Source organism: Nesoenas mayeri, assembly GCF_963082525.1.
Source record: "Nesoenas mayeri genome assembly, chromosome: 9".
In the NCBI taxonomy this organism is placed as follows: Eukaryota; Metazoa; Chordata; class Aves; order Columbiformes; family Columbidae; genus Nesoenas; species Nesoenas mayeri.
The window spans coordinates 16295708-16315324 of record NC_137557.1 but is presented as its reverse complement, the minus strand read 5'-3'; the positions used below and the strand labels follow the sequence as shown (position 1 = coordinate 16315324).

Here is a 19617-nt window from a genome sequence, read left to right as displayed (position 1 = left end):
AGAGTTTGGCTTGCAGAAAGGCAGCCAAAATGCTCCTTAAATACAGGCCTGCTGACCCCACAACTTTGCCAGCACTCTCCTCGAGTGCTGTGCTTCCCCCATGACAGCTCCCCTGATGGGACACCATCCCCCTTTGTGCTTTGGAGACACCCAGGAGCTTTTCCACCCTTGCTACAGCAGTTCTCCGGTCTCAGAAGCTCAGTGATGGGGGCTGTGAGGTTTTGGGAGGGCTCCGGAGTTTTGCCGCTCCCACTATGCAGCTTCAGCCCTGTGTGCACTGTGGTTTTTGCTCTGGCCTCCCAGGACCTTTGCAGGGGACACGAGACGCCCCTGCAGAGAAGCAGCCTGTCTCTGCAGCCCGTGTCTCAGTACGGGTTCTCCATGCAGGGCCACGCTTGGGCTACTGGCACAAGAGACCTGGATTCTGCTCTCCCTGCTGCCAGAAATATCCCCGCTGCCGGCAGCTGAGAGCGAGTGAGGAGGGCAGGCAGGGAGCAGGCAGGGAGCAGGCAGGGAGCAGGCAGGGAGCAGGCAGGGAGCAGGCAGGGCGGGCAGCAGTCCTGGCAGGCAGGGGGAGTGCGGTGGGGTCAGTTTTGGAGGCTGATGGTCTTGCCCGGGGCAGTGCGGTGCACACTGAGGCTAGTTCACCACACATGTGGCCCCTGTGTTAGGACTGTGATGAGGGTTCAGCGTGTTTTCCATGGACAGAGAGAGTTGGGGTGTTCAGCTGGAGAAGAGAAGGCTCTGGGGAGACCTTATTTTGGCCTTTCTCTACTTAAAAGGGGCTGGTAAGAAAGATGGGGACAGACTTTTGAGCAGGGCTGGTTGAGATAGGACGAGGGGTGATGGTTTTGAACTAAAGGAGTGAGATTCAGGCCAGACATGAAGAAGGAATTGTTGTCCCTGAGGGTGGTGAGAGCCTGGCCCAGGTTGGGCAGAGAGGTGGTGGATGAACCATCCCTGGAGACATCCCAGGCCAGGCTGGACGGGGCTCTGAGCAACCTGAGCTGGTGAAGATGTCCCTGCTCATGGCAGGGCGGGCACTGGGGAAGCTGGGGAGGGCCCTTCAACCCAAGCTGCTCTATGATTCTGTGAATCTATGACAACTCTACACCCAGGAAACGATGGACATGATGCCCCAGGGCTTTATGTCCATGAATATCCTTCTTCTTTTCTGCTGCACTCAGGATGGAGATGTTCAAGACCTCACATCCTAGGAACAGAAGAGAAGAGGCCACACAGAGCAAGACACAGCAGCCATGGCCATGCGTGGCCGGAGCAGCAAGGTTCTCCCCTCCGAACTGAACAAGGTGTGCCCTGAGAAAGGAGACAACCCCGCCGCCTACCCCAGGAAGATGAGCGACTTTGAGGTGGTCCCCAACCTCCAGCAGAGCAGCAGCAGTGTCTGCAAGAGCAGGCGAAAGGCGCATTTCCCCACCGGGAGCAATGAAAAGGCAAGTTCAGGAGATACTAGAGGAAAGGGCGGCTGGCCACACACAAAGGAAGAGCATTGATGAGTTATCTGGTGCCTTATTAACAGGAGCATTAATAACTGATACTTTAGTTTTAAGGACAGACAGAGAAACCCCAAACATCTGAGGTACGTCAAGCATTCGTATCTCCTTTCCTTGAAGGACACCCAGCTTTGTCCTTGCAGATCGCAATGGAGCTTTCTCCCTTCACATCAAAAGAAGCACCCAGATACGCTCCAAGCACCAGGGTGTGTGGCCCCTGGCATAACTTCTGACCCTTTACAGGAACCCTGACCCTTTGTTGCTTTTCCTGCTCCCTCAGGAAAATCTCATCTCGTGGATTCCTGAAAACATCCAGAAGAAAGAGTGCACCTACTTCGTTGAAAGCTCCCAGACATCAGATTCTGGGTAAGTCAGATGGTTCCTCACTCCCCTCCTCTACTGGGAAAGCAGAAGGGGTGTTTAGTGACAAAGCTACAGCACCAGAAAAATCCCACTTTTCTGTCAAGGGAGCTGGTGTCAAGGGGATTCACAAATTCCTTTTTGACCGATTCTTCACCCTGCCATGTGTCACCACATGGCTGATATCCCGTGTCCCAGTGAGGAACCTTTCCGATGCTTTTGCATGCAGACATTTCCATCCGTACTACGTCCAGAGCAACCTTAATATTTCTGTCCTAAAACTTTATGGGCAGAAATACTAACTTTTTGCTTAATTTCCTCCCAAACAATGCCTTTGTTTCTGCACAAGTTCGGAGCTGGAGGACAAGCTGAGTGGAAGATGTTGATGTCCATGGTGTTCTTAAGGAGAACACCAACATCTCCCGCCTGGGCTGAGGCAGGTGGGCCAGCCAGACTTTGCCTTTTGGTTTTAGATAGTTTTTGTCAAAGTTGGTGCTATGTGTTTCAGGAGGATTGTGTGCGAGTGTGGCTATCTCAGGGAACAGCACCTGGAAGATGCTGCCAAACCTCCCATCTTCCTGGGGAAGGAATGGGACCCCAGCAGACATGTCCAGGAAATGCCAACAGATGCCTTTGGTGACATCCACTTCACGGGCCTGGGACAGAAGATGGGCAAGGTGACCCTTTTTTCCTGACTGTGGTGCATGGGGAGCCAGTGTTCGGGTCTTGCTGTGGCAGATGAAATGCGGGTATTTCCCTCCTGAATGAGAAGAGGTCAGGAAACCATGGAAATGCCTCAAAGGCAACACAAGCAGAGAATGAGGGGGTGGAACAAGACCCCTTCTCTCTCCCAGCCCTGCACCCAGTCCCTTTCTAAAACCATGAGACTGATCTTTGTGCTGTGAGGCCCATGCTTCAAGGAGTGGCTGTTCCCTGTCCTTGTCCTTAGGTTCATCTTGGGAACTCTTGTTCCCAGGGAAGCAAATGGGAACGGGATCACGCACAAAGACGTGGGGCAGCAGCAACAGGACTCTGCTGGGAAATGTCATGGGAAGACCCTGGTTCTTTGCTGGGACAACAGAAATTGCGGTGGAAGTGCTGTCTTACTCTGATTGTTATTTTTAACATGTGTATGCTCCTTTCTTTGCAGTATGTGCGCGTCTCCTCGGATACCCCTCCACGGGTCATCTACCACCTCATGACACAGCACTGGGGCCTCGATGCACCCAACCTGCTCATCTCAGTCACCGGGGGAGCCAAAAACTTCGTCATGAAGCCAAGACTGAAGAACATCTTCCGGCAAGGGCTGGTCAAAGTGGCCCAGACCACTGGTAAGAGGTGCAGAGAATATCCCTGTGGCTGCAGTGCGAGAGGGGCTTGTCATCTTGACCATGGGTTACTGTAGAGGTGCTGAGCTGGCCCAGGAGGCTTGTAGGTCCCTGCCTGGACTAACACCACCAGAGATGGACTGTTCTTGTGCAATCGCTGCAAACAGGGTCATAGGGAGCTGGACCAAGAGATGTAACACTGAGCTGAAGAAGGCATCTCCTGTGCTGCCAGGGCTTGATGTAGTGAGCAGGGAAGACATGTTTTGGGGGATGGAGCACCTCTGAGGACCAGATGTTCCTGCAGCCATACAGGGGGATGCTGGGAGACTGCTGTGAGCAGATGCCCTCCCTTCCCAAGCCCCTCTCTGACCCCCAGGGGCCTGGATCATCACGGGGGGGTCCCACGCTGGTGTGATGAAACAGGTGGGAGAGGCGGTGCGAGACTTCATCCTGAGCTGCAGCCACAAGGAGAGCGACATTGTCACCATTGGCATAGCCACCTGGGGGACCGTGTACAACCGGGAGAGCCTCATCTGCCCCATGGTGAGCCAGGCAGGGTTGTAGATGCGTTTGCTTTGCTTGGGCTGCCAGGGAAGTCCGTCCAGGGACTGCGGTGGGAGTGGGTGCTTCAAGACGTGCCTGTGGCTGGCAGCCCTGGTAAAACCCAGCCACACCAGGACGAGTGATGGTTCCAGGCTGATGTTTGCTGAGAAGCCCCTGCACCCTACCTAGTGTCTTGTGTAGGTGCTGCGCTTCTCCTGGGAGGACCCTTTGTGGGTATGAGGAGCAGAGACAGAGGAACACGGGGCAAGGCTGACTTGAGCAGTGCAGGGGGGGCGAGGGCAGCTGTCTGGCCAGACTGTCCCCGTGTGCTGGCCTGACCCTGTCCCGAATGCTGGTTGCTTTGGGCATCTGGTGCTCTTGTGCAGTCCTGCCAGTTCTTCCCCAGAGTCTCTCCTCCTGTTCCTTGCAGGGTGGCTTTCCAGCTGAGTACATGCTGGATGAGGAGAACCAGGGCAGCCTGTCATGCCTGGATAGCAACCACTCCCACTTCATCCTGGTGGACGATGGGACCCACGGGAGGTATGGGGTGGAAATCCCCCTGAGGACCAGACTGGAGAAGTTCATTTCAGAGCAGACCAAGGTGAAAGGAGGTAATGGTGACACAGCCAGGTCGGGGACAGGGGAGGGTACGAGGTGGGATGGGCCACCCATTAATAAGAGGTGCCCATCCTGGCCTCCGATGACACCAATCAAAGAGCCTTTCTCTGCCAGCTGCTTGACTTATGGTGTAACCAAAGGGGTCCCCAAACCTTGTGATGCTGAGCTGATCAGTGAGAGGCATTTCTCCCAAGGGGCCAGGCCTCCACAGGGACTTCCAGGTGGTATCTTCTCACTATGCAAATGTTCTTCTATTCTAAGACATGCACACACATGCCTCAGCAGCAGGACCGCCAGGAGATCGTCTCCCCTCTCTCCTGGAGCCTGGCATGTCAGGGACAGTGCTCCCACCTTGCTGTTCACACCCCACTGCTCAGAGGGACCACGTTCAGCTGCATGGGGCCGCTGCCCGCAGGGAGGTCACCTTGAGCTCTGCTTCCCCACAGGCGTCGCCATCAAGATCCCCATCGTGTGCGTGGTGCTGGAAGGAGGTCCCGGGACACTTGATGTAAGGAACTGCTTCTACGTAGCTGAGGGGCGGTGGGAGGGGACAGTTCCTTGCCCAGGGTGCTGGTCTCCATTGTCAGTGCAAGTGTGGTGCCACACTGACCGAAATGCAGCTGCAGAGCAGAGGTGTGGGTCTCTTGTTCAGAGGGGGTCTACTGGCCTCTAGGTGGGATTAAGACCGGCCTCCCTGCTCTGTTGCAGACCATCTACAATGCCATCACTAATGGGACCCCCTGTGTGATTGTGGAAGGGTCTGGGCGTGTGGCCGATGTCATCTCAGAGGTGGCCAACCTGCCTGTGCCCAAGATCACCATTGCCTTGATCCGGAAGAAGCTGAGTGTGCTCTTCCACGACACCTATGAGCTCTTCACTGAGGGCAAGCTGGTGGAGTGGACCAAGAAGGTGAGGCTCTTGCAGGCAGACAATTCCTCTTGTTGAGCTGGTGGAGATCAAAGGCTTCATGTTGCCCATGAGCAGCAAGACTCCCAGCATGAAGCTCAAGGCTCATCTTCCATGAACCATCCATCTCTACCACTGCCATGCTCAGCATTGTCCTTTTGGGGACCCCAAGGGCTCGAGCTCTTCCCCTCCCCTGCCTGTTCCTGTTTGGGACCAACCCCAGCCAGGGTGGGACACACAGCACAGGGGGTCTGCAGGGACCCCGAGGGGCACAGGGAATTGCCCCACACAGGACAGGGGGCTGTGGGAAGCAGCTGGGAGGAGATGCTGCTGCTGATTGCTTGCCCACGGCTCTCCTTGTAGATCCAAGACATAGTGCGGAGCCGGCAGCTCCTGACCATTTTCAGAGAGGGCAAATATGGCCAGCAGGACGTGGATGTGGCCATCCTCCAGGCCCTGTTGAAAGGTGAGGGCTGGGAAGCTTCTTGGGAGGATGGGGCAAGACGAAGGGGATGGGGCTCACAAGTCACCTCCTGCAGCTGCTTGACTTATGGGGCCACCAAAGGGATTCCCCAAACCTTCTGATGCTAATCAGGGAGAGAGGTTTCTCCAAAAGGGCCAGACCTCCAAGGGGGCTTCCAGGTGGTATCTTCTCACCTTGTAAATGATCCTCTGTTCTAACACAAGCACTTTGCATGCAGCGTCCCGAAACCAGGACCACTTTGGTCATGAGAACTGGGACCATCAGCTGAAGTTAGCCGTGGCCTGGAACAGGGTGGACATTGCTCGGAGTGAGATCTTCACAGACGACCACGAGTGGAAGGTAAGGGAGTACCTGTGTTGCTTGTCTGGTCAGGCTCACAGCTTGTCAGGTCCCACGTGAAGACTGTGGATATTGAAGGTGCTCTTCACCTCAGCTGTGCCTAGGGAGAGTTTTTGAGAGCACCTCTCTTGGACCCTAAACTCCCACCACATTGCTAGATGCTCTGAATCTGCCCCGACTTTCAAAAGTGCACTCAAACACCCGAAGTAGAGGTAAGCACACCGTGCAATTTATTGCTCGTAAAGGTCCTCTTTGGCTTATAATTGTTTACAATGGCAATTCATTGGTATTTTGTTCAAAACTGCTGTCTTTTAAAGACAATCCACCAACGTAGAGCCAAAAATACCTCTTGACAGCGCTGCCCTGTGGTTGCTGCTCATGACACGTTGTCAAATGGCAACTTGTCTCTAACCACATCTCACCTAGCCTGGTGTTCCCCTGCTGAAGCTTTGCCACAGAGTGGGACAGGGAGCAGCACGAGCCAGCTGTGCTGTCCCGTGCCTGATTCGGATGTTGAGGAGTGGAAGCTGAGCAGGGTTCTCTGGGGCTGTGGCACTTGGAAAGGATTTTCCTATTTTGTTTGGCGGCTTGGATCACACCAGTTCACATACCTTTCATGGGAACGGGAAGGGCTGGTGGGAACCTGAAGAGGAAATATCTGATGGTATGAAAATGAGCCAGATCTATCCCTTTGTTGGGAAGGAAGGACGAGGCAGGCTTTCAGATTATTCAAGGGCTGTTACGAGGTGCTGCAACCCTGGACCAGTGTGGCGGGTATGACAAGCTGAGCCTGAAACGAAGCTGTAGCAGAAAGTCAGCAGGTGCCTTCCTGCCAGGAGAGATGCAGCCACTTACCCACAGGCTTTGTTTTCACTTCTGAGCACATGCAAAGGTCGCCTTGGAAAGGAAAACCCCTCAAAGGCTGAACTGGGTGCCCTTGCGGAGCAACCAGTCTCCCCATGGCTGAGATCCAGCTGACAGCACCATGATCCTTCAGCTGAAGAGTTGTGCACAGAATACAAGACTGTGAGGTTCTGTCCGTTTGTATGGTGCATCCCTACGATCTGGAGAAAGAGGGTCTACCTTTTACTCTATTGCATCCCTCCACGCAGCAGCCAAGGGCACAGAGAGCTCCACTGCCCAAGGAGAGGACATCCTAATGCAGAAGTGTGTCCCTGGGGCTTGTTCCACAAGTCCCAGTACCTCCCAGCTGCTCTCTCACACCCAGAAACTCCTTGTGTGCTCAGGAATAAAACCTTTCCCCAGTTTGAGTGAGGAACATGGTGGGACCCTGTTCTGGGGCCATGGAGCCCCTCACCTCTGCCTCTGTCCTGCCAGCCCACAGATCTCCACCCAGTGATGGCAGCTGCCCTGATCTCCAACAAGCCAGAGTTTGTGAAGCTGTTCCTGGAGCAGGGAGTGCGTCTCAAGGAATTTGTCACCTGGGACACCCTGGTTTACCTCTACGACAACGTGGCACCATCCTGCCTGTTCCACAGCAAGCTGCAGAAGGTGCTGCTGGAGGAGAAAGAGCGCACAGCTGGCTCCAAAATGCCAAGAATCCAACTGCACCACGTCTCCCAGGTGCTGCGGGAGCTCCTGGGCTGCTCCACGCAGCCTCTCTACCCCAAGCCCAAGCACACGGAGCGGCCCCGGCTCTCCATCCCCGTCCCGCACATCAAGCTGAATGTACGCATTCAGGTTACGTGGTGGCAGGGTTGCATGAGGGAGGGCGACACTGGCTCAAGAAACCATCCTGGAGGATGCAGCTGGGTCACTGTCCTCTTACCTGCTCAAGAATCACACTTAAAGTCCCTTAAAGCCCTGCCCAAGCCATCTGCATCCCTTTTGAGGTGCAACTCCCACCCTCCTGCACCCACAGCATCCCATGGCAGGCAGGACCCCCTGGGTGGGTGTACTGGGCCAGACAGGCCCTAGAAAAGGTGATATTTCCAGAATGAGTCCGGTCTTGCCCACCCTGCTATCTGCAGCAAAGGTTCCCCGGTGGTTAGTGGGGGCAGCCAGGGTTCGGGGTGGCTTTGTGTCAGGGGCTGTCTTCTTCCCCCAGCCTTCTTCCCAGCAGGGGAACAGGTGTGACCATCACACACCTTGCAGGTGCAGAGCTCAAGTCTCCGATCCCTCTACAAACGCTCTGCTGGCCGAGCCACCTTCACCATGGACCCAGTGCGGGACCTGCTGATCTGGGCTGTGGTCCAGAACCGCAAGGAGCTGGCAGAGATCATCTGGTCCCAGGTATCACAGCCCAGAGCTGTTGGTCAGAGAATCATAGAATCATTTTGGTTGGAAAAGACCTTTAAGATCGCTGAATCCAAGCGTTCCCCCAGCCCTGGCACTGCCCCATGTCCTGAGAACCTCATGTCCATCTGTCCAACCCTCCAGGGATGGTGACTCCAGCACTGCCCTGGGCGGCCTGTTCCAACAGCCCTTTGGGGAAGAAATTGTTCATAATAATGAATATAATATATAATATTATAACACTATATTATAATAACAACATATAATATTGTATATTATATCATTTATATGTTATAATTATATATTTATAATAATTAATATAGTAATGGTATTACTATAGATATATTATTAAATATTTTTTCTTATTTTTTATTTAGCTTCCTCTTTTTAAAGACCATATTAACTGGTCTTACTATTACTGTAAAGGTCCCAGCTGAGAGGCTTAGATAGAACCAAACCTCTTATCACCAGGAGAAAAGAACACACCTGCTGGCATTTGGGATAGCACACGAGCTGGCCCATGGCGGTGCCTGAGCCTGATCCCCCAAATGGGAGCTAGCTAGTGAACCTGTAGACCCTGGATGTTCATCCCCAGACACACACCATGTTGCCAGATGTCTCCCTCCCAGCCAAAACGTGTGCTGCAAGCAGAGGTGATGTGCTGGGACAGAAGTGTCACAGCTAGGGTGGAGAAGGCTTCCACTATAGAATCACAGAATGGTTTGGGTTGGAAGGGACCTTCAAAGCTCACCTAGTCCAACCCCCTGCCATGAGCAGAGACATCTTCACCCAGATCAGGTTGTTGAAGATGTCCCTGCTCACGGCAGGGAAGTTAGACTAACATGACCTTGGAAGGTCCGTAACCAGCATCCCCAGGGCAAGGGGCAGCGTGGCTGGCGGTGTGGTGAATGTGGAGTCACAGTGTCCTGTCACCCAAGGCTTCCTCCTAGGAGAGCAGGAGTGTTCCGAGACTCCCCGTGGCAGTGGGTTATCTGCTGCTCCTGCACCCGGAGGGCTCGAGAGGGCAACCAGGACCAGCAGGATGGGGCACAGAGCCCCACAATCTCTCTGGCTTTTTCTGCTCCAGAGCCAGGACTGCATGGCATCTGCGCTGGCCTGCAGCAAAATCCTGAAGGAGCTCGCCAAGGAGGAGGAGGACACCGACACCACTGATGACATGCTGGCCCTGGCTGAGCAGTACGAGCACAAGGCCATTGGTGAGCGGGAGGCGACCAGCAGCCCAGAACTGCTCTCTCGCCCTGCAGATCTGGCTTGCTTTGCCCAGGTGGGGTCTGGGCGTGGTGCATGGTGCCAAATGGGGGTCCCCTCATCATGGTTGGGGTCATGGTGCTATGAGGGCTGTGCCTGGGTGGTGGTGGGGGCACAGAAGGTGCCACCACGTGGTGTAATGTCCAGATCCTGCTGCAAAGGGCGATGCTGTAGGCACCTTGCTGAGCACCAAACTGTCCCTGGAGCTCAGCGTTGTCCCCCTGGTCCCTGCCTGGCCAGGCGTGTTCACAGACTGCTACCGCAAGGATGAAGAGAGAGCCCAGAAGCTCCTCACCCGTGTCTCTGAGGCCTGGGGGAAGACAACCTGTCTACAGTTGGCACTGGAGGCCAAGAACATGAATTTTGTGTCCCATGGGGGTGTCCAGGTGGGTCCCCAGCAGTGGTGCTCAGAGGGGAAGTGCCCAAGTGTCCCCTGTCCCAGATCCAGGGTTCCTTGTTGGCAACAGTGGCTCTCTGCCCTGCAGCCCCGCTCTGACAGGGGAGCTCCCATAGCCAGTGCTCCTCTTCCTCCCTCCTCACAGGCCTTTCTAACCAAAGTCTGGTGGGGGAAGATGTGTGTAGACAACGGGCTTTGGCGGGTGATCGCCTGCATGCTGTTCTTCCCACTGCTCTACACCAGCTTCATCACCTTCAGGTACTTTGTGCAGCCGGGATGTGCTGGGAGAGGCTGTTGTGGCATCTCCCCAGGCAGCTGAGCGCTGCTTCCACCTCTGCTCCCCGCAGGGAGAAGAGGCTGCAGCCCATGGGCTGCCTGACACGCCTCCGAGCCTTCTTCACAGCGCCTGTCGTCATCTTCCTCATGAACATCCTCTCTTACTTCACCTTCCTCCTGCTCTTCGCCTACGTCCTGATGGTTGACTTCCAGCCCTTGCCGTCCTGGCGGGAGTATCTCATCTACTTCTGGCTCTTCTCCCTGGTGTGCGAGGAGACCCGGCAGGTATGGGGCAGCAGAGCAGAGGCGAGAGGAGGGACAGAAACTCCACTGGGGGGTCCTGAAAGGTCCTGTGTATCTTGTGTTCCCATGCTGCTTCTCATGTCACCTCCATTCAGAGAGGTCCCAGCACAAGGGACTGCCAGATCCCCCCATCTCTGAGACTGGAGAATCTCCTTGGCTGTGTCTGACCTGGCCCCAGCTGCTTGCAGAAAGTCGTGCTCTTTGGAGCTGAAAACATCAGGAGCTGGAGGGACCAAATCCTTCCTTAGGCATTTATCCCCAGGAGCCTTTCCATGCTTTGCTTGACATTTGATTTTTTTCAGCTTTTGCTTCAGCATCTCAGTGCCTTCCTTCATCAGACCAAAGAGCCCCAAGTCTCAGGTATCTCTCCCATGCTCTGTCCATGCCCCTATAGAAAACCCTGTAGGCTCAGGATAGCTTTAGGTAAGCAAGAGGGTCCTGTGATGACCAGCAGGTCTGTATGGTCCCTCCCCTCTACCAAGGCACATGAGCATCTTACAAGGCTTTCACCAAAATCCCAACCTCTCCTCTCTTCCCAACAGCTGTTTTATGATCCGGATGGGCTTGGGCTTGTGAAAATGGCTTCCCTGTACTTCAAGGACTTCTGGAACAAGCTGGATATCTGCGCCATCCTAGCCTTCCTCACAGGGCTGACTTGCAGGTGAGCTGCAGAGCTGCTTGCCTGGCAACGCGCGGGCTCAAGGCATGGCCTAAGGATACAAAACTAGTGTGAGAACTGAGCACGGTTTTTCATTGCAGTTTCTTCTCCCCAAGGCCATTGACGATTTCTGTGGTCATGTGATTTGACCAATTTGAACTAAACAATTTATCTCAGTTTTCAGCTGCTTTTAGGAGAGATGTTTTTCATGCCACCGCTCTCACCTAGAGCTCCAGGGAAGCTCACTGATATTGCAGAAATGTAGTGCTGCAAGATCAGAAAAAACCTCACACTGGTGGCACTGAGACGTTTCCTTTCCTTTCCTTTCTTCTGTGCCCAGGCTCATCCCATCAACTTTTTATCCTGGGCGTATCATATTGTCCCTGGCTTTTATAATTTTCTGCCTGCGTCTGATGCACATTTTCACAGTCAGTAGAACCCTGGGACCCAAGATCATCATTGTGAAGCGCATGGTGAGAACTCCCTCTGTCCTGCCAGGGTGACCAGCCAGAGCAGACGGATGCCCGCACGGGGTGGCTGTGCCACCTGTGTTACCCTGTCCTGGAGCAGGGCTTGCTGCAGGACACAATTTTCCTTCCTTTCTGTCTTTGCAGATGAAGGATGTCTTCTTCTTCCTCTTCCTGCTGGCAGTGTGGGTGGTGTCCTTTGGGGTTGCAAAGCAGGCCATCCTGATCCACAATGAGGAACGTGTGGAGTGGCTTTTCCGTGGTGTGGTCTACCACTCCTACCTGACCATCTTCGGGCAGATTCCTTCCTACATTGACGGTAAGGGACAGTGGCGTGTGACAGCGCCTGGCACAAGCAGGATGGCTGCGCAAGGCTGAGGGTGCCCAGCTCACGCCGCAGCCTGCTGAACTCCACTGTGTTGGCCCGTGGAAGACCTGTGCAGGGCCAACGTCAGGCCAGGAGGGAGTGATGACAGGGTGCAGGGATGGAGCCCTGCTCCAGCACGTTGGGAGCGTTGTCACCAATGCAAACCCAGGGATTGCGCCGACCCCATCAGCCAAGAGAGCACACTAGCCAAAGCACAGGAGTGTGGGTCAAACCAGCCCGGGACCACAGCTGCAAAGCTGGTGGCAGAGAGCAGAGCACCTGGGATGATGCAGATGGAGGTCAATCCCTGCCCGGTGCTCACGTCCCTTGATGCTGGCCGTTTTCGGAGAGCACAACGTGCTTCCCGGGGCACTGCGGTTTGGCTGCAGTGAAGTCAGGCTGTGTTCCCTTGTAGGGGTCAACTTCAACATCGACCAGTGCAGCCCCAACGGCACCGACCCCTACAAGCCCAAGTGCCCAGAGACAAATGAGGACAGCAAGAAACCCATCTTCCCAGAGTGGCTGACAGTCATCTTACTGTGCCTGTACCTGCTCTTCACCAACATACTCCTTCTCAACCTCCTCATTGCCATGTTCAAGTGAGTTTGACTTGGCCCCGTGGCCCAAACGGTGAATCGAGTTGGCTTTGCTTGTGGCCTTGGCCACGTCCAGGGCACTGCACACAGAGAAAGTGCAAGGAGGGTTCTGAGTTACACATTGGGCAGAGCACAGGGACAATTTTGGGGGTTATAGATAAGGTGGAAGTAGCGGGTGCAGGCCAAGGCTGATCAGGGAGACGGGTAGGAGCCGGGGCACCATTCAGACACAACATGCCATCTCATCCCCACGGCACGGCTGACGCCTGGGCTGTGCCCCAGCTACACCTTCCAGCAGGTCCAGGAGCACACAGACCAGATCTGGAAGTTCCAGCGGCATGACCTGATTGAGGAGTACCACGGCCGCCCTCCCGCGCCTCCACCCTTCATCCTCCTCAACCACCTGCAGATCCTGGTCCGCCGAGGTTTGCTCCGCAGGCCGGCCACGCACCACAAGCAGCTCAGTGAGGACCAGCATGTCCCCTCCTGCCCTCTGCCCCCTCCCTGGGGCAGGGTATTGTGCACCAAGGCACGACACTTGGTGCCTGGGTTTGGGTAATGGGGCTTGGGACGCCCAGGGATCTGACAGCACTGCCGTCCCCTTCCTCTGGCAGAAGAGAAGCTGGAGAAGAATGAAGAAGCTGCCCTCCTCTCTTGGGAGATGTACCTGAAGGAGAACTACCTGCAGCACCAGCAGTGCCAGGAGAAGCAGAACACAGAGCAGAAGATCCGAGATATCGCACAGAGGTACCGGCACTCCTAAGACAGGGACATCCTTCTGTCCTCCAGTGTTCTGGGCAGAGAAGAGTTGGGATTAGTGCAGGGGTGGCTGCTGAGGGGGTTCCTCTCTGCACTGGCCCTCCAGGGTTGACGTACTGGCAGAGCTGTTGGACTTGGACCGGGTGAAGAGGACAGGGCTGGTGGAGCAAAGACTGGTCTCTCTAGAAGAGCAGGTGAGGAAAAAGCTGAGCAACAACCTAAGAAACACTGACTTTTCCAGGGGCTGAGTCAACTGAACCAGAAGACAAGAGAAAGCCTCTCTGGATCAATCCCCCTCCAAACAGTTTGAGTTTTGTCACCAAAACAACATCATCCAAGAGTAGAAGATTTATGGGGAATGTTCTGTTTAATTCCAAAGTGAACAGGATGAAAGTGGGAAGTTGTGGGATGAGCCTGTGAGGACCCTCGAGACGTTTCAGAGACGGGGCACTCTCCACCCCCTCCCCATGAAGCTGTTCCACAGCCTGCACCAGCAGCGGGGTCCCCAGGGAGCTGGCCCTGGCCCTAGCACCTCCTCTCTGGTACAGCTGCAGCACAACTGCTCTTCCTACTTCCACTTCCACCTGCTTTAAAAAAATGTTTCCCTGGAAGTGGTTTTCCAAGCCAAGCATCAAAGCACAGCAAGGATGGCTTGCCGAGAGCAAGGGAGCCGAGTTAGGGTTAGGGTTAGTGTTAGTGTTAGTGTTAGGGTTAGGGTTAGTGTTAGGGTTACAGCTAGGGCTAGGGTGAGGGTTAGGATTAGGGCTAGGGTTAGGGTTAGGGAGTGAGGTCTGGAGGTCTGACCCTCGGCTATCTCCACAGGTGCACCAGAGTGCCCAGGCCCTGAGGTGGATAACGCAGGCGCTGCAGGACAATGGCTTTGGCTCTGGCAAGGACGTGCCACCCATGGGTAAGTGGAGTCCATCTCCACCCCAGCAGTGAGTGCTGAGGAAATGCAGATCCCTGCACTGGTACCCATGGAGCTGCAGACTAGGGCTGAGCAGCCCCTTGTACCCCTCTACTGAGCAGTGTGGCAGAGGCTGCTTTGGCTTGGGAAGGTTCGGGGGCTCTCTGAGTCCATCCAGCCCCTCCTGCATCCATCCCCACCCTCCTGGAGCCCATGGCTGAGACTTTCTACTGCAGCATCCCCTGGGGAGCAACTCCAGGGTCTGCTGGAAGGGATGATGGAGGCCAGGCCCCCAAAGGACATCAGTGTCTCCATGGAGATACACTGTCCGCCCCCTCAGCAGAGCCATGGTCCGCAGCAGCAGACTCAGCACCCTGCTTTGCGGGGCGTCGCTCTCTGTGTCTGCCCCACAGGCTCCAGCAAAACCTCGGAGATGAAGGAGGTTCAGCTGGAGGGGAAAGCCGAGGAGAGCCAGCCCCCCCACCATGTGCTTGCCCGAAACCTCCTGTACCCAGGGTCTCACACCCTCCGCTTCCCCGTGCCAGATGAGAAGGTGCCCTGGGAGGTAGGAGCTGTGACCCCAGGCAGTGGGGCAGGGAGCGGGGCCGTGGGGCAGATCCCGGCAGTGGGAAGAGTAACAGACCCATCATTGCACCCATGTCACACTTGGGAGCTGCTGTTTTTCCCAGCCCTGGGACAAGTGGCTTCCTGGAGCAGCTGCTCCAAGATCCTCCCAGGGACAAAGAGAGGTGACCAGGCACTGTTCCTGCTGGGAACTGCAGTGCTGAGGATACCAGGGGATGCTCAGCTGGGAGACAGAGGGGACAAATACCTGCCTCTGCTTTTCCTGAACCAGGGCTGTTTCAGGGTCAGGGATGGGATCTGGCACTGGCTTCCACAGGGGCACTAGTGAGAGGCACAAACCCTGCAGCCGAGACCCTGAGCAGGGCCCGGAGTTGCCATGAGCTGGGCAGAGGAAAGGACTGGGGCAGAAAGTGTCCCTGGGGATCCCAGCCTCTGCCTGACACCAGAGCAGGGACACAAGGGGGATCTGACATGGCCACATGCCCTGCAGGTGGACTTCCCACTCTACGACCCTCCGGTCTACTCGGCCGAGCACAAGGACATGGCTGTGCAAGATCCCTTCAGCCCGTGAGTGTCCCCCTGCAGTTCCCTGCTCCTCTGCCCCTTCCCCGGGTGGCACAGCCAGCCCTCCCTGTTGGGTTGCCTCCCTCCCAGCTCCTTGGAGTCTCTTCTGAAGATCAACTACAACACCATGGATGGGCTGATCGACCGGCAAAGCTTTCACGGCCTCTACACCGTACAGGATGGGCTGCCGCTGTGAGTGCAGCCACCACGGTGGCAAATGGGCTGGGTGGGAGATGGGAAGCCCGGCGACAGGCAAAGCATGAGGAAGATGGAGAATCTGGGAGGGCTAGGGGCATCTGCCATCTTCCTGCTTCCCTATGGCTAATGGTGGGGCAGGGATCACAGAATTCCAGAATGTCAGGGACTGGAAGGGCCCTGGAAAGCTCATCCAGTGCAATCCCCCCATGGAGCAGGAACACCCAGATGAGGTTACAGGAAGGTGTCCAGGCGGGTTGGCATGTCTGCAGAGAAGGAGACTCCACAACCTCCCTGGGCAGCCTGGGCCAGGCTCTGCCACCCTCACCATGAACAAATTTCTTCTCATATTCAAGTGGAACCTCCTGTGTTCCAGTTTGCACCCATTGCCCCTTGTCCTGTCACTGGTTGTCACTGAGAAGAGCCTGGCTCCATCCTCCTGACACTCCCCCTTTCCATATTGATCCCCAGGAATGAGTCCCCCCTCAGTGTCCTCTTGTCCAGCTCCAGAGCCCCAGCTCCCTCAGCCTTTCCTCACCCGGGAGATGCTCCACTCCCTTCAGCATCTTGGTGGCTGCGCTGGACTCTCTCCAGCAGTTCCCTGTCCTGCTGGAACTGAGGGGCCACAACCGGACACAAGATTCCAGGTGTGGTCTCTCCAGGGCAGAGCAGAGGGGCAGGAGAACCTCTCTGACCTACTGACCATCCCCTTCTAACCCACCCCAGGTACCATTGGCCTTCCTGGCCACAAGGGCCCAGTGCTGGCTCATGGTCACCCTGCTGTCCCCAGGATCCCCAGTGTCAGCCACTCCTCCCAGCTTGGTGTAATCAGCAAACTTGCTGACAGTCACTCTATTCCCTCATCCAAGTAATTGATGAATATATTCAATAGTACTGGTCCCAGCACTGACCCCTGAGGCACTGCACTAGATACAAGCCTCAACTGGACTCTGCCCCGTTGACCCCCCCAGAAAAAAAAGAAAAAGCACTCCAGAAGAGGTGCAGCGCAGAGATGGGAAGTTTGGGGAAGCGGTATAGCATGACGAGTACGCAGGCCAATGCTGGTACTGTCCCAGCCCACTCGCTCTCTCCCCACCAGGAACCCCATGGGCAGGACGGGGCTGCGAGGCCGTGGGAGGCTGCACTGCTTTGGGCCCAACCATGCCCTGCACCCCGTTGTGACCCGGTGAGCACTGGGGGACAGAGATGTGTCCTTGCTCCAGAGCAGGGCTGGGGAGGTGGAATGGAAAAGGGGGCACGAAGCCACTTCAGAGACACTGGGACCTGGCAAACCCACTACTGCCCATTCGACCACAGCTGGGCAGGTGGGGAACCAAGTCCTGCTGCAGCGTAACAGGAGCCTCTCTCACAGATGGAGGAGGAATTCAGATGGGTCCATTATAAGGAAGAGCCTGAAGAAGATGCTGGAAGTCCTAGTAGCCCAGTACCCACTGTCAGACGTCTGGGCTCTGCCCGGGGTAAGAGCTGGTGGAAACCGGCTGGTCCAGGAGGGTCTGGGCAGACGGGGCCGGCGCAGGTTGATGGCTGGGTGCCCTGCGGAAAGGGACAAACACAGACTGGTGTCACAGCATCCGAGTGGGGGCTGTGCTGCCAAGAGTGCTGGGGAACAGTGGTGAGGTTACACACCCCCACCCACCCCGGCCCCCTGCTTCTCCCTCCTCCTCCTCGTCTTTCTCCTCTTTCTCATCCTCCTCATTCACACCTTCACTTCTTGCATGTCTTTCATGAAACAAGCCATGGGCACAGCCTTCTGTGACAGAGAGGTCCAGACGGTGAATCAGGCAAACTCAGACACGTGTGGGCACAGCTGAGGACTTCTGGCAGGAGCGGGAGGGAGGGATGGAGGAGGCACCACTGCTGCTTGCTTCCCCTACCAGAGCTTTCGCCATCCTTCTGCAGTGGTGGCAACTGTGTGATGGCCAAGCTGGTGGCAGGAGGGAGGCCGGGCTGATGGCAGGACCCGCAGCTGACATCTCCTTTGGCACAGGGGTCACTGGAGCCAGGCGAGACGCTGCCACTGAAGCTCAAGTGGATCCTGCGCCGGGAGTTCTGGCCCCAGTTCCAGAACTTGCTGAAACAAGGCACCGAGGTGGGGGCATGGAGGTGTTCCGGTGGTACAGAGGCACATAGGTGTCATGGCAATACAGGCACCTGGGGGCATCACCACAGTACAGGGACATAGAATTACAGAATGGTTTGGGTTTGAAGGGGCGTTCCCAGCTCCCCCAGTGCCCCCCCTGCCATGAACAGGGACATCTGCACCAGCTCAGGTTGCTCAGAGCCCCGTCCAGCCTGGCCTGGGATGTCTCCAGGGATGGTTCATCCACCACCTCTCTGGCCAACCTGGGCCAGTGTTTTACCACCATGGGGGCACATGGGTGCCCCCAGGGTACAGGGACAGAGTGCATCACCTCTTGGCCACTGGTCCCACTGGGGAGAAACAGTGAGAGGAGGTGCAGACGCCCTGTAATGCCTCGCAGTGCACAGGATTCTGGGCTGCACTGCCTCTGTGGTGGAAGCAGGGCACTGGTCTCCAGAGGAGCGATGAGGTGATGTCCCACCACCCCTGGGTGCCGTCAGAGAGGTGGAGAGGGCTCCGTTCATGCGACACTCCTTCACTCTGCACAGATACACAAGGGGTACCTCGATGACCCCCGCAACACAGATAACGCCTGGGTGGAGACGGTTGCTGTCAGCGTGCACTTCGACAACCAGAATGATGTGGAGATGAAGCGGCTGAATTCGGTATGAGTCCCTCGCCCCCACAGCTCCCTGAGCCATGCATGGGGCTGGGGGGCTGGAGTCCAGACCCAGATCTCACCCTGGTCACGAGTGGTCTTCTCCAGCCGCATGCAGTGGAGTGGCACTGCCCCGGGGGCAGGACGCTGGGGACTGGAGGTGCTGTTGACTGTGGCTGGCATGGCCCTTCACCAGCAGCGTCTGTGACATTCCTGGTCCCCTTCCAGTTCCTCCAGGGCTGCGATCCAGAGCTGTGTATCCGCTGGCAGGTGCTGGACAAGAGGATCCCCCTGCACGCCAACCACAAGGAGCTCCTGCACAAGGTCTCAACCCTCCTTGACGCCTACTACTGAGTCCTCAAGCACAGGCCAGGGCTCCTGCTGCCCCAGACCAGGTTCTGGTTGAGACTTGAAGCTCTATTTATGAGACCATGGGCAGCTACAGGATATTAGGTACTTCAGTTGCCTCTGTGAATGTATGTTGCAGGTGTCTGGGAGTAAAACCATCCCCTCCCCAGCAGCCGGAGCAGGGGCTGCCTGGGTAGTGCCTACACAGCATCCCAGTCACCTGAGCCACCAAGCTCAGCCCCAGCTTGTCTCTCGGTGCTTCCACACCAACCAGAGCACCAGCCTGGGGCTGAGGCCAAGCAGAGCCTCAAGGCTGTTCCTACAAGGTGTTCCTTCTCTCAGCTCCCACCCTCTCTTTGCTTGGCTCTGGGACTTGCCAGCCCCAGCTCCTCCACCCAGGACATCCCCTGGGCACCTCTGCTCCACAGCTCGGCGCCCCGGCAGCTCCCCTGCCCCAGCTCCCAGGGAATTGCCCTGGAGAAGGCCCGGGCTCTTGTGCACCTAAAGCTCCTGCCTGCCCTGCGAGTCACTCCCTTGGCAACTGTCCCCATATCTCTGGTGGACTCAGACCCAACAATATGGTCCCGAGCTGTGAGCCAGCACTTCTGAAGCTGCGAGCAGCTCTTGGCTTATATACCTATGGTTTCATAGCTCCGTATAGGTCTAGCCCCCATGTCCCATACTGTTATGTGATCCTGCATGTGTACGCTGAGCACCATTGTGTAGCTGAACTCCTTCCCTCTGAGTTGAGGCACCAGCTAAAAGTCACCTGCCTGTCCCCATCCCCTTGTGCAGAGGGGGCAGCTTACTGGGACACAG

General features: G+C 56.2%; 1 protein-coding gene across 1 annotated transcript; it reads left to right on the top strand.

Moving 5' to 3' along the window:
• Window positions 1-1259: 1259 nt before the first annotated feature.
• On the top strand, window positions 1260-18804 carry TRPM2 (transient receptor potential cation channel subfamily M member 2; the record flags this gene model as incomplete). Its single annotated transcript, XM_080349977.1, has 32 exons — window positions 1260-1454; window positions 1795-1880; window positions 2383-2551; window positions 3025-3205; window positions 3579-3745; window positions 4176-4356; window positions 4810-4871; window positions 5072-5272; window positions 5633-5735; window positions 5971-6092; window positions 7431-7781; window positions 8208-8345; window positions 9436-9565; window positions 9858-10003; window positions 10160-10272; window positions 10362-10575; window positions 11136-11254; window positions 11592-11724; window positions 11866-12037; window positions 12501-12684; window positions 12964-13145; window positions 13296-13428; window positions 13547-13634; window positions 14263-14350; window positions 14761-14912; window positions 15423-15499; window positions 15587-15688; window positions 16791-16877; window positions 17064-17169; window positions 17700-17801; window positions 18341-18457; window positions 18679-18804. 32 exons carry the CDS (start codon window positions 1260-1262, stop codon window positions 18802-18804), a joined length of 4527 nt encoding a protein of 1508 aa, XP_080206103.1.
• Window positions 18805-19617: the final 813 nt, after the last annotated feature.